The following is a 13,658-nucleotide window of genomic DNA, read 5'->3' as shown; positions in this document are numbered from 1 at the left end:
CTTCCCTCACCGAGTCGAAAGGCTTCTCCAACTGTAGGCCTCCAAGAAACAGCTAGACGGATCCATCTATAAGCACTGATGCTGCGCTGGATCTGGCGGACAAGTCAAATACAATGGGCAAGACGCGCTTAGTAGACACGCTTGAAGGGAGGAACGGGCTTGCACTCGTTCTCGTCGAGGGTGTTGTGCACGACGCTGCGGTATCCGATGTCGACCTTGCCGTGGGGGTTCTTCTGCCATGTAAGGGTGTGCTTCATCCAGTTCTCGTCGTCACGCTCGGGGTAGTCCTCACGGGCGTGGGCGCCACGGGACTCCTTGCGGTTGGCGGCGGCAACGGCGGTTTGAGAGCTATAATAGTCGTTAGTTTCTCATCTGTTTCACCTTGAAAGAAGATACTTACGCGCATGTCAGAAGGTTACGGAGCTCAAGGGTCTCGACGAGGTCGGAGTTCCAGATCATGCTGCGGTCCTTGGTACCGACCTGGTCGAACATCTGGTCGACCTTGGTGATCTTCTCAACACCCTCGTCCAGACTCTCCTGGGTACGGAAGACAGAGACGTCCGTCTGCATGGTCTTCTGCATGGCGTTGCGGATGTCGAAGGTAGACTTGGGGCCCTCGGCGGTGCGGACGAAGTCGAGGTCCTTGATGGACTCGGCACCGGCGTCGGAGGCCAGCTCGGCGTGGGGCTTGCCGGGGGAGGCGATCTCCTTGACGCGGTGGGAGACGGCACGGCCGAAGACGACGAGATCGAGGAGGGAGTTGGCTCCGAGACGGTTGGCACCGTGGACGGAGACACAGGCGGCTTCACCGCAGGCGTACAGACCGGGGACGACCTTGTCGTTGCCGTTCTCGTCCTGAGTCAGGACCTCTCCGGAGAACTTGGTGGGGATACCACCCATGTTGTAGTGGACGGTGGGCAGGACGGGGATGGGCTGCTTGGTGACATCGACACCGGAGAAGATGGAGGCGGTCTCGGAGATACCGGGGAGACGCTCGTGGAGGAGCTCAGCGGGCAAGTGGCTCAGCTGGAGGTAGATGTGGTCCTTCTCGGGACCGACACCGCGGCCCTCGCGGATCTCCATGGTCATGGAACGGGAGACAACGTCACGGGAGGCCAGATCCTTGGCGGTAGGGGCGTAACGCTCCATGAAACGCTCACCCTCGGAGTTGAGCAGGTAACCACCCTCACCACGGGCACCCTCTGTGATCAGACATCCGGCACCGTAGATACCAGTGGGGTGGAACTGGACGAACTCCAGATCCTGGTTGGGGAGACCAGCACGGGCAACCATGGCCATACCGTCACCGGTACAGGTGTGGGCAGAGGTACAACTGAAGTAGGCACGGCCGTAACCACCGGTAGCCAGAACGGTGTGGTGGGCCTTGAAACGGTGGAGGGTTCCGTCCTCCTGGTTGTAGGCGATGATACCGCGGCACTCGCCGTTCTCCATCAGCAGGTCCATGGCGAAGTACTCAATGAAGTAGTTCGTGTTGTGGCGCAGAGACTGTCCGTAGAGAGTGTGCAGGAGAGCGTGACCGGTACGATCGGCGACGGCGCAGCATCGGTAGGCCTGTCCTCCCTTGCCGAACTCCTTGGACTGACCACCGAACGCACGCTGGTAGATAAGACCGTCCTCGGTACGGGAGAAGGGGCAGCCGTAGCCCTCGAGCTCACGGACACTGGCGGGGGCCTCTCTCGTCATGTAGTGAATAGCATCCTGGTCACCAAGCCAATCGGAACCCTTGACGGTATCGTACATGTGCCACCTCCAGTCATCGGGGTGCATGCTGTCAAGGTATAAGCGCATGCGATAAAAATCGTGTCAAGAGTGAAAAACCTACTTGCCAAGAGCAGCGTTGATACCACCCTGAGCAGCAACGGTGTGAGATCGTGTAGGGAACAGCTTCGAAACACAGGCAGTGTTGAATCCAGCTTCCGCGAGACCGAACGCAGCACGGAGACCAGCACCACCGGCACCGACAACGACGGCATCGTACTCGTGGTCCTAACGACCATTGTCAGAACTGCCTGACCGCCAAGCATAACCTTCCAAGAATCCAATTGCTTACAATGACCGGGTATTTGTCTGAGATGTAGCCTTCAGCGGCCTTAGCGCGCAGAGGGTTGCTGCCGAAGATGCGGGCTGCGCAGGACAGGCGGGTTAGCAACCGCAATTATTTCCTTCTTTCCCTAACGTCGGCAATTGTCAATGCGTACCTGCAGGCCGGGAGGAAGAAAATAGACGTCTCTGATCCCTCAACGCACGGGAGATCTATTCACAACAAACCCATTAGCAACCATCACAACCTCGGATCCCAAATTGAGTGGAAGTCAAGACCACCAACCTTGGAGGCGGGAGCCAAGCTCCGCAAGCCCAGGGAGCTCATGATGACAGACGCGCACAAAGAAACCTTCCCTAGAATGAACAACAAAGAAGAGATGCTTGGCTTGAGGGAGGGGAGGTATCAAGCAGGCAGCGCAGCAGCAACAACTGGAGGGATTGATTGCTAGAGTTGCAACTGGAACTTGCAAAGCTACTACCGATCCGCGAAGAGCGGCAGCCCGGCTGACATAATCAAGGCATTTCACTTGCCGACGGAGAGGACCGGGGCCGAAGCGGCCAATCATGTCCCGTGCAGTGGTAATCACCTCGGGCAGCCGGGAGCATTTTATTGGGTGTGCGACCGGAGGCACGTGGATTGTGCTGCTCTTCCGGGTAAGTTCTATAGGAGGGATTCCGGGGCTAGGTATGGGGTTATGGGGTTGATATTTGCTTATTTCGGTGAGGTTTTAGGATAGTTGCTCTCTACACTATGGTGCGTGCTGTATCAGGGTCTTGAGTCTTGACAGGCCGAGACGAGCCGCGCAGTCGTGTGGTATGGTTTCGGAAGTTGACAGCCGAGAAGGCTATAAGGCCTCTATCTACGAATCTGCACATGCCATCAAAAGTAATTTGAATCATTATGGACCGACCTAGCTAATGATCATACACATCAAACCATGCAATGTAAGCTCGCAAGCATGTCTAGTTATATTGCATGTATGTAGCCGTCGAGTTGAACTTCAGGTTGCCCTTGATCACCTTGTCCACAGCGGCCAAGAAGTCCTTCTCCGTGGCAACCTTCCGTCGGGCACGGATGGCAAACATGCCGGCCTCTGTCGCGACACTTCGAAGCTCTGCACCGGTCGCGTTGGGGCAAAGTCGAGAGATGAGCTCCCATCGGATATCGCGCTCCACGGACATGCTCTTGGCGTGGATGCGGAGAATGTTGGCACGGCCTTCAACGTCAGGGAGAGAGAACTCGATCTTACGGTCGATACGTCCGGGACGCATCAGGGCGGGGTCGAGCGTTGACGGTCGGTTGGTAGCGAACATGACCTTGATGTTTCCTCGGGCATCGAAACCGTCAAGCTGCGTGATTAGTTCAAGCATAGTACGCTGAACTTCATTGTCACCGCCTGCTCCGTCGTCGAAACGGGCACCACCGACGGCGTCAATTTCGTCGAAGAAGATGATGCACGCCTTCTTGGTTCGGGCCATCTCGAACAGCTCGCGGACCATCCGGGCACCCTCACCAACATACTTCTGGACAAGCTCACTACCGATGACACGGATGAACGTCGCGTCGGTTCGGTTGGCGACGGCTCGCGCGCAGAGAGTCTTTCCGGTTCCGGGGGGTCCGTAGAGCAGAGCTCCCTTGGGCGGGTCGATACCGAGGTTGACGAAACGTTCGGGCGACAATAGTGGCATCTCAACAACTTCTCGTAGCTTCTCGATCTGCTCCTTGCAGCCTCCAACATCCCCGTATGTAACATCCGGCTTATCTTCGACCGTCATCATCGTAACGCTGGGATCGATCTTGGGTGGGAGCGGCAGCATGATCTGATACTTGTTTCGGTCGACACTACACCAGTCAGTAGTGAGCTAGCTTTTTTGTAAAGCGCGAACATACCCAACTCTCATGCCCTCTTCGATATCTGTAGGACTCACTCGCTCCCCCAGGTTGACGACGAACTTGGCGATCTGCTTGACGTTGATGACATATTTGCTCTTGTCCGCGTCCTTCTCATCCTGAATGATCTTTGTGCAACGAGCCACCTGCAGTGGCTGCTCCTCCGCCATGCGTTGCCTATCCGCGGCAACGTCCCATAAATGTGGAGGTGCGAGACCGGTGTCGGATTCCTAAGCACGTCAGCTTCTATCCTGAGAGCCGATCTCAAGCCGAAGTACCTTGACGCCAATCTTCTCATTCACGCTCGCTTGTCGATCCTTGATCTGTTTCTCTAGCTTCTTTAATGCGTTTGCGTACGGAGCCGCGCCGTAGGTCTTGAGTACTGCAATGTCCCTGCGCCTGTCAGCAACCGACATCGAAGCACGCAACCACCGCGTCGGAAGATAGGGAGCCATCAAGCGACATACTCATCTGTAAGAGGAGTGATCTTCTTCTCAGGTTCTTCGTCATCGGCAAAGTTCTTCTTGTACTTCTCCCAGTTCGCTCCCGTGGCGGAAGGCATGGTGAAAGGTTGTGGCGAGAGGCGGGTGAGGCGGAATCAACGATCGGAGCTGAGAGAATATACAGGTATCGGTAGGTAGAGGGTGCGTAAGGAGAGAGATGAAAGAAGCGAGATGAATGGGGTGAAAGTTGGGGTAGAGGCGATGTCGAGAGCTGTTGTTCTGACTGCCGGCCAGCTTGAGCTCTGGACGCTAGTGGCCGCCAAGCCCCAGAGAGCAACACCGCCCAAAGTGCAAACCCGCAGCCTGGAAGAATTTCGAGAGCCGCTCTGGACCAAACTTGACCTCCTGTCCCGACCAACCCTTCTCCTTTTACTGTTTCTATAGGTTACGGTGCTTACATCGAGCTTCATACATCATGGCTACTGCTGCTACTGCTGCTCCCAGCAGCACCTCCTTCAAGGTTCGTCGATGCGGAGGGGAATTTACTGTGGGCCGAATCTGATATCTTGCAGGACAAGGAGAAGCCCATGGCCGTGCGGCAGTCTAACATTCTCGCTGCCAGAGGTGCGTTACGCTTTGATATCGAGTGAACCGTGATGCTAATGGAATACAGCTGTCGCCGATGCAATCCGAACGGTATGCATGCAGTGGAAATGTCAGGGTGAGGGGCTAATTTGTTATCCAGTCACTGGGTCCCAGGGGAATGGACAAAATGGTAGGCATATTGGTCCTTTTGGTGGTCAAGAGCTAACGTATCTTTAGATCCAAACACCCAAGGGAAACACCATCATCGTACGAATACCTGCATAACCTCCGAAGTATACCGCTAACCTCCCCCGCAGACCAACGACGGAAACACGATGTTGAGGGATATGAGCGTGATGCACCCCGCCGCCCGAATGCTCGTCGACCTGAGTGCGGCCCAGGATGTTGAGGCTGGAGATGGAACAACATCAGTCGTCGTCATTGCCGGAAGCTTGCTGGGTGCGGCCGAGCGCCTGCTTGGAAAGGGTATTCACCCTACTGTGATATCCGAGTCGTTCCAGAGAGCCGCCGCCGCCGCTGTCGAGATCCTTCACAACATGTCGCGGCCGATCAACCTGATGGACCGCTCCACCCTCCTGCAAGCCGCGTCTACCTCGCTTTCCTCGAAGATCGTCTCACAGCACTCCAGCCTCCTCGGACCGATGGCCGTCGACTCGGTGTTGAAGGTGGTCGACCCCAAGACGGCGGAGAACGTGGATCTCAGGAATATCCGTATCGTTAAGAAGGTCGGCGGGACGATTGAGGACAGTGAGATGGTTGACGGCCTCGTCCTGAACCAGGGCGTTATCAAGAGCAGCGGTGGACCCACAAGAATTGAGAAGGCCCGGATAGGTCTGATCCAGTTCCAGCTCAGCCCGCCCAAGCCTGATGTATGTATCGACGTTAGAAAGTAGAGGACGGGTACTGACTGTTTGCAGATGGAGAACCAGATCGTCGTCAACGACTACCGCCAGATGGACAAGATCCTGAAGGAAGAGCGCCAATACCTGCTCAACATGGTCAAGAAGATCCAGAAGACAAAGTGCAACGTTCTTCTGATCCAAAAGTCCATCCTCCGTGATGCCGTCAACGACCTTTCTCTCCACTTCCTTTCCCGACTCAAGATCCTCGCCATCAAGGACATTGAACGCGACGAGGTCGAGTTCCTCTGCAAGAGCTTGGGCTGCAAGCCCGTCGCCAACGTCGAATCTTTCACCGAAGACAAGCTCGGTACCGCCGACCTCGTAGAGGAGGTCCAGTCATCCGGTGCTCGCTACGTCAAGATCACCGGCATCAAGGCCCCCGCCACCTCGGTCAACCAGACCGTTTCCATTGTCGCCCGCGGCGCCAACAACCTCATCCTCGACGAAGCCGAGCGTTCCCTCCACGATGCCCTGTGCGTCATCCGCTGCCTGGTGAAGAAGCGCGCCCTCATCGCCGGTGGCGGTGCCCCCGAAATCGAAGTCGCCAATACCCTCGCCAAGCGCGCTCGTGAGCTCACCGGCACAGAGTCCATCTGCTGGAAGGCGTTCGCTGAGGCCATGGAGGTCATCCCCACCACGCTCGCCGAGAACGCCGGCCTTAACTCCATCAAGGTCGTCACTGACCTGCGACACCGCCACGCCCAGGGCCAGCAGAACGCCGGAGTGTCCATCCGCAGCGGCGGCGTGAAAGACGACATCACCGACGAGAACATCCTGCAGCCTCTGCTGGTCAGCACCAGTGCAATCGAGCTCGCGGCGGAGACGGTGAAGATGATTATGAGAATTGATGACATCGCTCTCTCACGGTAAGCGGTGGTAAGGCTAAGGATTTGGAGCCATATAGAAAAGTGAACATGTTACCATGACGTAATAATATCAGTCTACATACTATCACCGTACCCCTTACTCTAAGCTCTTTCGATTTCAGTGGATGAGTATGATTATTGAATGAACGACCGCGTCCCCACGTTGTAGTTTGGCAGCTGTAGGTCGCTCATATGGTAGATTTGGTACATCGATACTTGAACCCTGCCGTTGGAGATATCCCTGGTCTGCGCATGTTGAAGGCGTGTTTGTTTAGAAGGTCACTTTGCATGGCCGTGGTTGTTTACAGGGCAGGGGGGCATAATTGTTCGTGGGCAGGTTAGAGGGTGACCGCTTCTTCCAAGGCCCCTAGATTTAGGTATTCACGAACCCTGAACTTTCTTACACTAGCCTCACAGTAAGATTTTCCATGAAACCTTCGAATACCCCCATAACGCCGGCTCTGACCGACGGCCAGATGGATTATACTTGTGCAACGTCGTGCTAAACCTCCACTGTATCCGTCGACCGATGAACTAATTGGAAGCGTCAAACTGCGGAAGGACAGTGGTAGATTGAACCCAAACACCTTAAGTACATACAAAAGGTGGCCTGTACTCAGAGCCATCAGAGATTCCCTAATTAGATAGGCTGACCCCTTAACCTTGGAACATAGTTAACTGACCCTTCACCCCAGTCCGTCTCATTATGTCCATGAACGGCCACCGCCAGCTCGAGCCCTAATAAGGGCACGGACCGCAGATGTACCACCAATACCCGACCCCCCATTCACTGTCGGAGATGGCCACAAAGCTCCCCACCGAATCAGAGAAAACACGGAGGTGATCTCCCGTCAACGGGAGATGCTTAAAGCGCAGCCGGGCTTGACCGGGCCGCTTCCAAGTCTCGCGAACAAGATCCGTCAGATACGCAGCGTCATCCTGCAAGCGGCGAAGGGGCTGATTCGGGGAACCGGCTGCCGCTCGCGACATCATGAGCACTATCAGGTCTTCCTTGGTCACGAACGGCAATTCGTTTCCGTTGGCTGCTTGGACCGTCACCGCGGCCTCGGGCACAAAATCGAACTTCATGGGAAGAGGCAAATGTCAGCGCTGTCACCAGCAGTCAAAGGTAGTCTACCTACCTGATGCGCAGGGAATACTCTAATTTCGATGCGAGGTTGTGCGGTGGTCTGGCATCTGTTGAAGGTATAACTGTATCGGGACAGATCGGTGGCTGCCAATGCTCGTTGTAAACTGGCCGACGTGCTTGACCTGTCTTGGGCGTCTAGGTATAACTCAACGCACTGCAGAAGAAGAGGATTGTCAGTTTCCCTGTTGCAGTGTGTATAGAAAAACACATTAGGAGGGACAGACTGTTGGCTGGATGCGGTCGTTGTCGGGCATATGATATGCCTGAGCCAAGCCGCCTATTACAGCGACCTTGTAGTTGCGAAATGCTGGCCGAGAGGCTAAAGACGTTATCGCATCATGCGCAGCCCTCTGGACGTCATCGACACTAGGGATGTTCATGTTGGGTGGTTGTGTAGGTGTTCGGGTGATTTTCGGGATGTAGGACGGGATTCGTAGTAGGAGCGAAAGAGTAAATGGGAATTGGTGAGAGACAGAGGAGAAGAAGAGACATGGGGGAGGAAGGAAAGAGAAAAGATTTTGCGCTCTACAGAAGCTGAAGATCTTTGTTTGCATGGTCTTTGTCTGGCTGTCTGGCTGTTTATGTTCCTTGCCGGCCATGCATGCATACGGTGAACATTCGTCGTCAGCTTGAAGAAATCATGAAAACACACGTAAACTTGAGCTTCAGACCATCGAAACTAATCTCAGACATCCTTTCTTTTTTTCTTTCCATCTCTTTCTGGCTCTCTCTTTCCCCCACCCCCTCTCTGACATACAAAGTCAACATCAACGCCGGAAACAACAAAAAAGCACAAAAGAGACACACGGGAGAGGCCAAAAGCCGGACGATGAGCATAATCCCACAACCCAGGTGGACAGGAAAAAGCGCTGAACGGATCCCACTTCAGGGCAGATATTTTCCCATCCGCTGGATAACATCCTTGGGATGCAGCGACGGCATCCGCCCCATCTCTCCGGTCTCAAGCATTTCGTCGCGAAACTCCTTCCAAATCAAGCCAATTCTGGCCGTCCGCCCCGTCGGCAGACCACAGAACTGGTCCACGATAATTCTGTACCGCGGGTTGATCTCTTCCCTCAATTTCAGCATTTGAGGCGTGAGTTGTCCGTCAGCGGGGGTATCTCCCAGCAGATTCAGCCACATCCTTTCCCAACATCTGTTAACATCGCCCCGGTGACCGTCGCGAATGCGTAGCAGGATGATGGCCTCGGCTAGTTTATTTATTCTCAGGATCCGGACGGGGTAGAGCTCTGTCCAAGGGCCGGTGGGTCCTCGTGGTCCGGGGGGGAAGAGCCGTACGTCGTTGGTAAGCATGAAGTTGGGGTCAGTGGGAGTCACGGGTTGCAAGCTTAGTCTGGGCATCCACCAGAGAATCCTAGTCTGGGAGTAGAGTGTCAAAACGGTGAAATAAGTGTACGTGGACTCGAGGTGGAAGTGTGCATCGCCGACGGCGTGAAGGCGATTGTCTGCCAAGTTTTGTCCAACCTCCTCCCAATCGATGGGGTCTTTCACATTAACAGGGGCAGTGACCGGGGGCGCTCGATCGGACGTCCATTCCTGGCAGCTGGCATCTGTGCATCGGTGGATGCCTTTGGCGGATAAAGCGGCAATGGCAGTATCGAGAGGTTTTGTGGCGGCATTGGGCTGTACACATGCTTAGGAAAGGAGACACCGGAGGATTCCGAAACACTTCTTACCTCAGCGTCAGCGATGATGAAATCAACGTCCTTGATCCAGAGTTAGCTTAGATTTTGATTGATATATGGAAGACGCAGAAAGCCTGGTACCGGAAATGCCTTGTTTCTTCCAAACATAGCAACGGCCCAATGACCCCAGAGCACATAGGGGACCTTGGCTTCGTCAAAGATCTGGGCTGCATATGCTTTTGAAGAGTTCAGTATGCGCCGTTCTTGCGAGAGTCAGGGTTCAACTTTACCAGCAGGGATCGCTCCAGCGCACTCGTTGGACATTGTGCTCTGGGCTGGAACAGATTGATCTCTGTCTATACCGACCGGACCAGGAAGAAGAACGGCGGCGCTTTTGAACCCTTCGACCTCGCAATCGGCCCCATCAGAGTTTCGGCCAAACCTTTGACTCGACACTCAACCCCAGGCATGTGACGCCAGAACCAGTGGAAGCATCCTCAATTGGAACACACGGGGTTGAGCAACGGCAGCAATGAGATTTCCATCAATAGGACGCCGTTGGACGCCGTTGGACGCCGTTAGGATTGTCCTATTCATGGTCAATAATAGCACGGTGTTGCGTTACCCAGGTTCAGATCTCAGAGATCCAAGAGTTCTATATGCGAAGGTCCAGTAAGACGCACGATATCGTCTCCACGCCTCCTTGGAAGTCGTTCTCGATTGCGTCTAGAATGGCGGGGGCTGAGTCCCCTTTATTTACGGGGCAGCGCATCTTCCACATTCAAGTCCAACCAACCTGGTGTGGGTGGAGAGGCATATCCAGATAGAACCGCTTGAACCAGCAGTTTCTATTCTGTAGGCCGCGCCTGACTCGTGCTCGGCTTTCCCTTCCAAATCCGGCGACAGGACTCGAGACGCGATCAGACGAGAGCGCTTCTATTCGCGGATAATTCAAAAAAACACTGCCCAATGAACCGGCACAATGACTCTTTGAGGGGAGGCGGGTCGAAATTTGGCTTGGGCCAGACATCAGTCTCCAGTGGTTGCCATTGACCAGTTACACGAGAGAACCATTCCCCAGATTGACCATCATTGTGGGACGCAAGGGTCTCGTGGACTGATAGATGAAAGCCGTGATGTGTTACCAGTTCGTGCAGTTCGGAGGTGCAGTTCGTGGTGTAGCTTGCGTCTGACAGGTGTGGACGGCCTGAGGCTGCAATGGATGTGTCAGCATCCAGCAAGCATCACGAACTTCCCTGAGGGGCATCTTTTCTCCTAGTGGAATTGCACCCTGAAGTCCCGACAGTCAAACGGGTTGGGTGTCTACCAGCACTGATCTGGCTCTTCTTTCCTATATATCCATTCTTCCCGCCCTTACATACCCCTACGAAAAAGGTCCCAATCGTCTCGCCCTCATCCGGTCCCACAGATCTCCATCACTGCCACCTCCGCGCGCAAACACCGCCCAAGGCCTTGGCTGAAGCCCACAGAGAACAAAAGACGCCTACTCTACCATAACTCTCGAGCCGATTTCTGTTCCAAGGTTCCCCTTCGCGCCATCCTCGCCATCCTCGCCATCAAAGACCTCTAGGCCACGGTGCCAGATGCGCAAAGAACCAGAACCACAACTCCCTTACGGGCGACTCGCAACCCAGATCTCCAATCTTACCAAGAAGGCCGATCACCCCAGGAAGAGAGAACCGCTCTTATCCGCGCTTGCCGAAAGTGAAGCCATTGCTTCCGCGCAAAGGCCAAAACCTACCTCTGCGAACGAGCGTGGACGAGGTCCCCGTCAGCCCTCCACCCTCCGAGGTCTACCACGGCGGACCCCAAAAGGGGCGCCCAGGCTTCGGCGATACCACGGTAGCGATGGCGATACGCCGCGCATCGCGATACACTCCGCAGAAGACGTCTCGACCGTGAAAGATGTAAGCCAAGCGCTGGATGGACGCGGACGCGGATGGAGCCCTTATCGTCCTGTTTTCTGCGGGCGCGCAACATTCCTACCTTCGCAGACTCTGCAACGGTCTAATACGAGAGGTGAGGTCGCTTTGGAATTGTCCAACTTCAACTTGGCTTGGACGTTGGAGCGGGGAGCGTTGTTTCGGTCCTGGGGAATTGCCGATCAAGTCGTGCCGTCCGTCGGAAATCGTAGATCTTGGACGCTTTTGTATTGATCCATAGTAATCTAGATCCAAGGCGAGGTAGGTGGTAGTAGGACTGGTAATGACATAGGCTTCAAACAGTTGAAGACTGCAGTGGCCCTCCATGATACGAACCGATCGTGCGAAATATCGAGCGGGCCACTACCTAAGACAACGCACATGCCTCACGCTGCTAGGTGTTCATACCGTCATTGGTAACACACCGAAATACCCGACTCCATCTGATTTCCTTTCCCGTTATAATCAGCTCCGACAGACAGACGCAGCCCTGATGCATCGATACCAACCCCATCCGCTCCATAGAGAAGGCGCAGAAATGAGGAAGAGAACCGCTTGCCGCTGCAGGTGGGCAGGTCTGATGTTCTCTGCAGTTCTCGCAGATATGCTTGGACGCCATTGGGGTCTAACCATCCAGTGCCGAAAATGCTGACGGGCCGGACAGTACTCGATGGACTTTGGTGCTCTCCACTGCGGTCTCGGCTTGATTACCGTAGGCTAGGCTGGTTGTTGCGAGGGGGTTGATGCTTCAGTGGAATTCGTAGGTGAGGATACGGTAGGTTGGGGCACTTTTGAGATGTTGATGATTAGTGGGATGTGGATGAGCACGAGCATGAGCAGAGCAGAGCAGAGCACCAGATGACGAGTGGCTGTCTTTCTTGATGATACGTTGTCGCTACCTGCCCTTCATCGCGAGGTTACCTGTGCTCAAATCATTCCAGCTTCATAGCGTCGGCAACCGGTACGGATAACTCTATGGCCGGATTACTTGGTGGTAAGGGGAAGACGCAGCTGGAGAAGCTGGAGATTCAACGTGTTACCGGTCGTTTATCCTGATTGATATTCAGGTATTACCAACCTGGAGAATATACTTGATAGTTATCAATTTCTCCTCCCTATGCCTTGACTCTAATAGCACAATGGGACTAACTCTAAGCATTATCTAGGGTTGTCTTCTGGACGGTATATCCCCATACCATCATGGCGACCTCGGCATTCGTAGTCTTCTGCTCGGTAAGCACCTAGTTAAGGAAATACCAAGATGGACAACACGCATGACTCGCGTGAAGAAAGGACTGAAATAGGTACATCCTGGCAGGCTGCCACGCCGGCGTCATGGCCATGTGGGTTACCAGGCGATTGGAACAGAGCGCATGGTAGGGGCAGCACTAGCACGTCAGTCGGCAGCGGGCGCCTTCTCCAGCTGACATTGACAATCTCAGGTCAATCGACCCGAGGACCTGGAACTGAGCAGCTCCACTGGGCTAGATCATGGCAGTAGAGCGTAAGTACCCGAAGGGAAAGTATAGTCAAAAACTTCTACCTAGAAAATCCTGATCCTGACCCTGAGCACGTCCCAGGAGTGTTAGATACAGAATACCCTGTAACAGGCGCGTCGATCTGTCAATCTGTCAATCCCATCCGACCCAAGTACGCGGTTCCTGGTTCAGGTCCAGCCCCACCAAGGCCGCCTGTCAGGACTCAGGACTCAGCGAGGCTCGACTCTCGAGACGATCTTGGACCTGATCTCAAGCTGCATACCCAAAAGGGGTGAGAGCTAGGAGCGGACGGGTCAAGAAACCGGAAATCCTGTTCCTGGCCAAGTCCAGACCGAATCCTGCGATGGCCTAAAGGGGCAACCCGAAGTCTAGAACACTGAGATGCTTGGGAGGCGTGGGTTGGGCAGCAGCGAGCATTGCGCAGTGGTGCACAATGGCATTGATGACGATGTTGGATTGGGTCCGATGGTACTCCGTAAGGAGTCAAGGACTAAGGACACATGGCGGCCATATGGATGGCGCTTGTCAGACTCAGTAGTCGGGTGTCATGTCGATCCTCATCAACAAGAATACAAGATCCGAGATCGACTGGTGAGGCGAACAAGTAACAAGATGGATCAGGTGGAGCAGGTAGCCGAGGGTGAAACT

General features: G+C 54.6%; 5 protein-coding genes across 5 annotated transcripts; 2 read left to right on the top strand and 3 right to left on the bottom strand.

The window, feature by feature from the left end:
* Positions 1-128: 128 nt before the first annotated feature.
* DSM5745_03237 (succinate dehydrogenase [ubiquinone] flavoprotein subunit) lies at positions 129-2,389 on the bottom strand (the record flags this gene model as incomplete). Its single annotated transcript, XM_026745253.1, has 6 exons — positions 129-348; positions 401-1,789; positions 1,844-2,007; positions 2,072-2,145; positions 2,220-2,274; positions 2,348-2,389. The coding sequence occupies 6 exons, from the start codon at positions 2,387-2,389 to the stop codon at positions 129-131; spliced, it is 1,944 nt and encodes a 647-aa protein (XP_026606119.1).
* Positions 2,390-3,027: 638 nt separating this feature from the next.
* On the bottom strand, positions 3,028-4,517 carry rpt1 (proteasome regulatory particle base subunit RPT1; the record flags this gene model as incomplete). The annotated part of the gene is made up of 4 exons (XM_026745252.1): positions 3,028-3,907; positions 3,956-4,185; positions 4,234-4,348; positions 4,423-4,517. The coding sequence occupies 4 exons, from the start codon at positions 4,515-4,517 to the stop codon at positions 3,028-3,030; spliced, it is 1,320 nt and encodes a 439-aa protein (XP_026606118.1).
* A 356-nt stretch (positions 4,518-4,873) lies between these two features.
* DSM5745_03235 (chaperonin-containing T-complex subunit CCT4) lies at positions 4,874-6,776 on the top strand (the record flags this gene model as incomplete). Its single annotated transcript, XM_026745251.1, has 7 exons — positions 4,874-4,918; positions 4,971-5,022; positions 5,072-5,094; positions 5,144-5,173; positions 5,221-5,250; positions 5,301-5,873; positions 5,922-6,776. The coding sequence occupies 7 exons, from the start codon at positions 4,874-4,876 to the stop codon at positions 6,774-6,776; spliced, it is 1,608 nt and encodes a 535-aa protein (XP_026606117.1).
* Positions 6,777-8,807: 2,031 nt separating this feature from the next.
* On the bottom strand, positions 8,808-9,892 carry DSM5745_03234 (uncharacterized protein; the record flags this gene model as incomplete). The annotated part of the gene is made up of 4 exons (XM_026745250.1): positions 8,808-9,566; positions 9,620-9,649; positions 9,710-9,804; positions 9,859-9,892. The coding sequence occupies 4 exons, from the start codon at positions 9,890-9,892 to the stop codon at positions 8,808-8,810; spliced, it is 918 nt and encodes a 305-aa protein (XP_026606116.1).
* Positions 9,893-13,002: 3,110 nt separating this feature from the next.
* Positions 13,003-13,285, top strand: DSM5745_03233 (uncharacterized protein; the record flags this gene model as incomplete). Its single annotated transcript, XM_026745249.1, has 2 exons — positions 13,003-13,015; positions 13,059-13,285. The coding sequence occupies 2 exons, from the start codon at positions 13,003-13,005 to the stop codon at positions 13,283-13,285; spliced, it is 240 nt and encodes a 79-aa protein (XP_026606115.1).
* Between the last annotated feature and the right edge of the window lie 373 nt (positions 13,286-13,658).

This window comes from Aspergillus mulundensis (genome assembly GCF_003369625.1).
Source record: "Aspergillus mulundensis strain DSM 5745 chromosome Unknown scaffold_2, whole genome shotgun sequence".
Taxonomy (NCBI): domain Eukaryota; kingdom Fungi; phylum Ascomycota; class Eurotiomycetes; order Eurotiales; family Aspergillaceae; genus Aspergillus; species Aspergillus mulundensis.
Note: the sequence above shows the minus strand (reverse complement) of the source record. Positions and strands in the feature narration are given on the sequence as shown.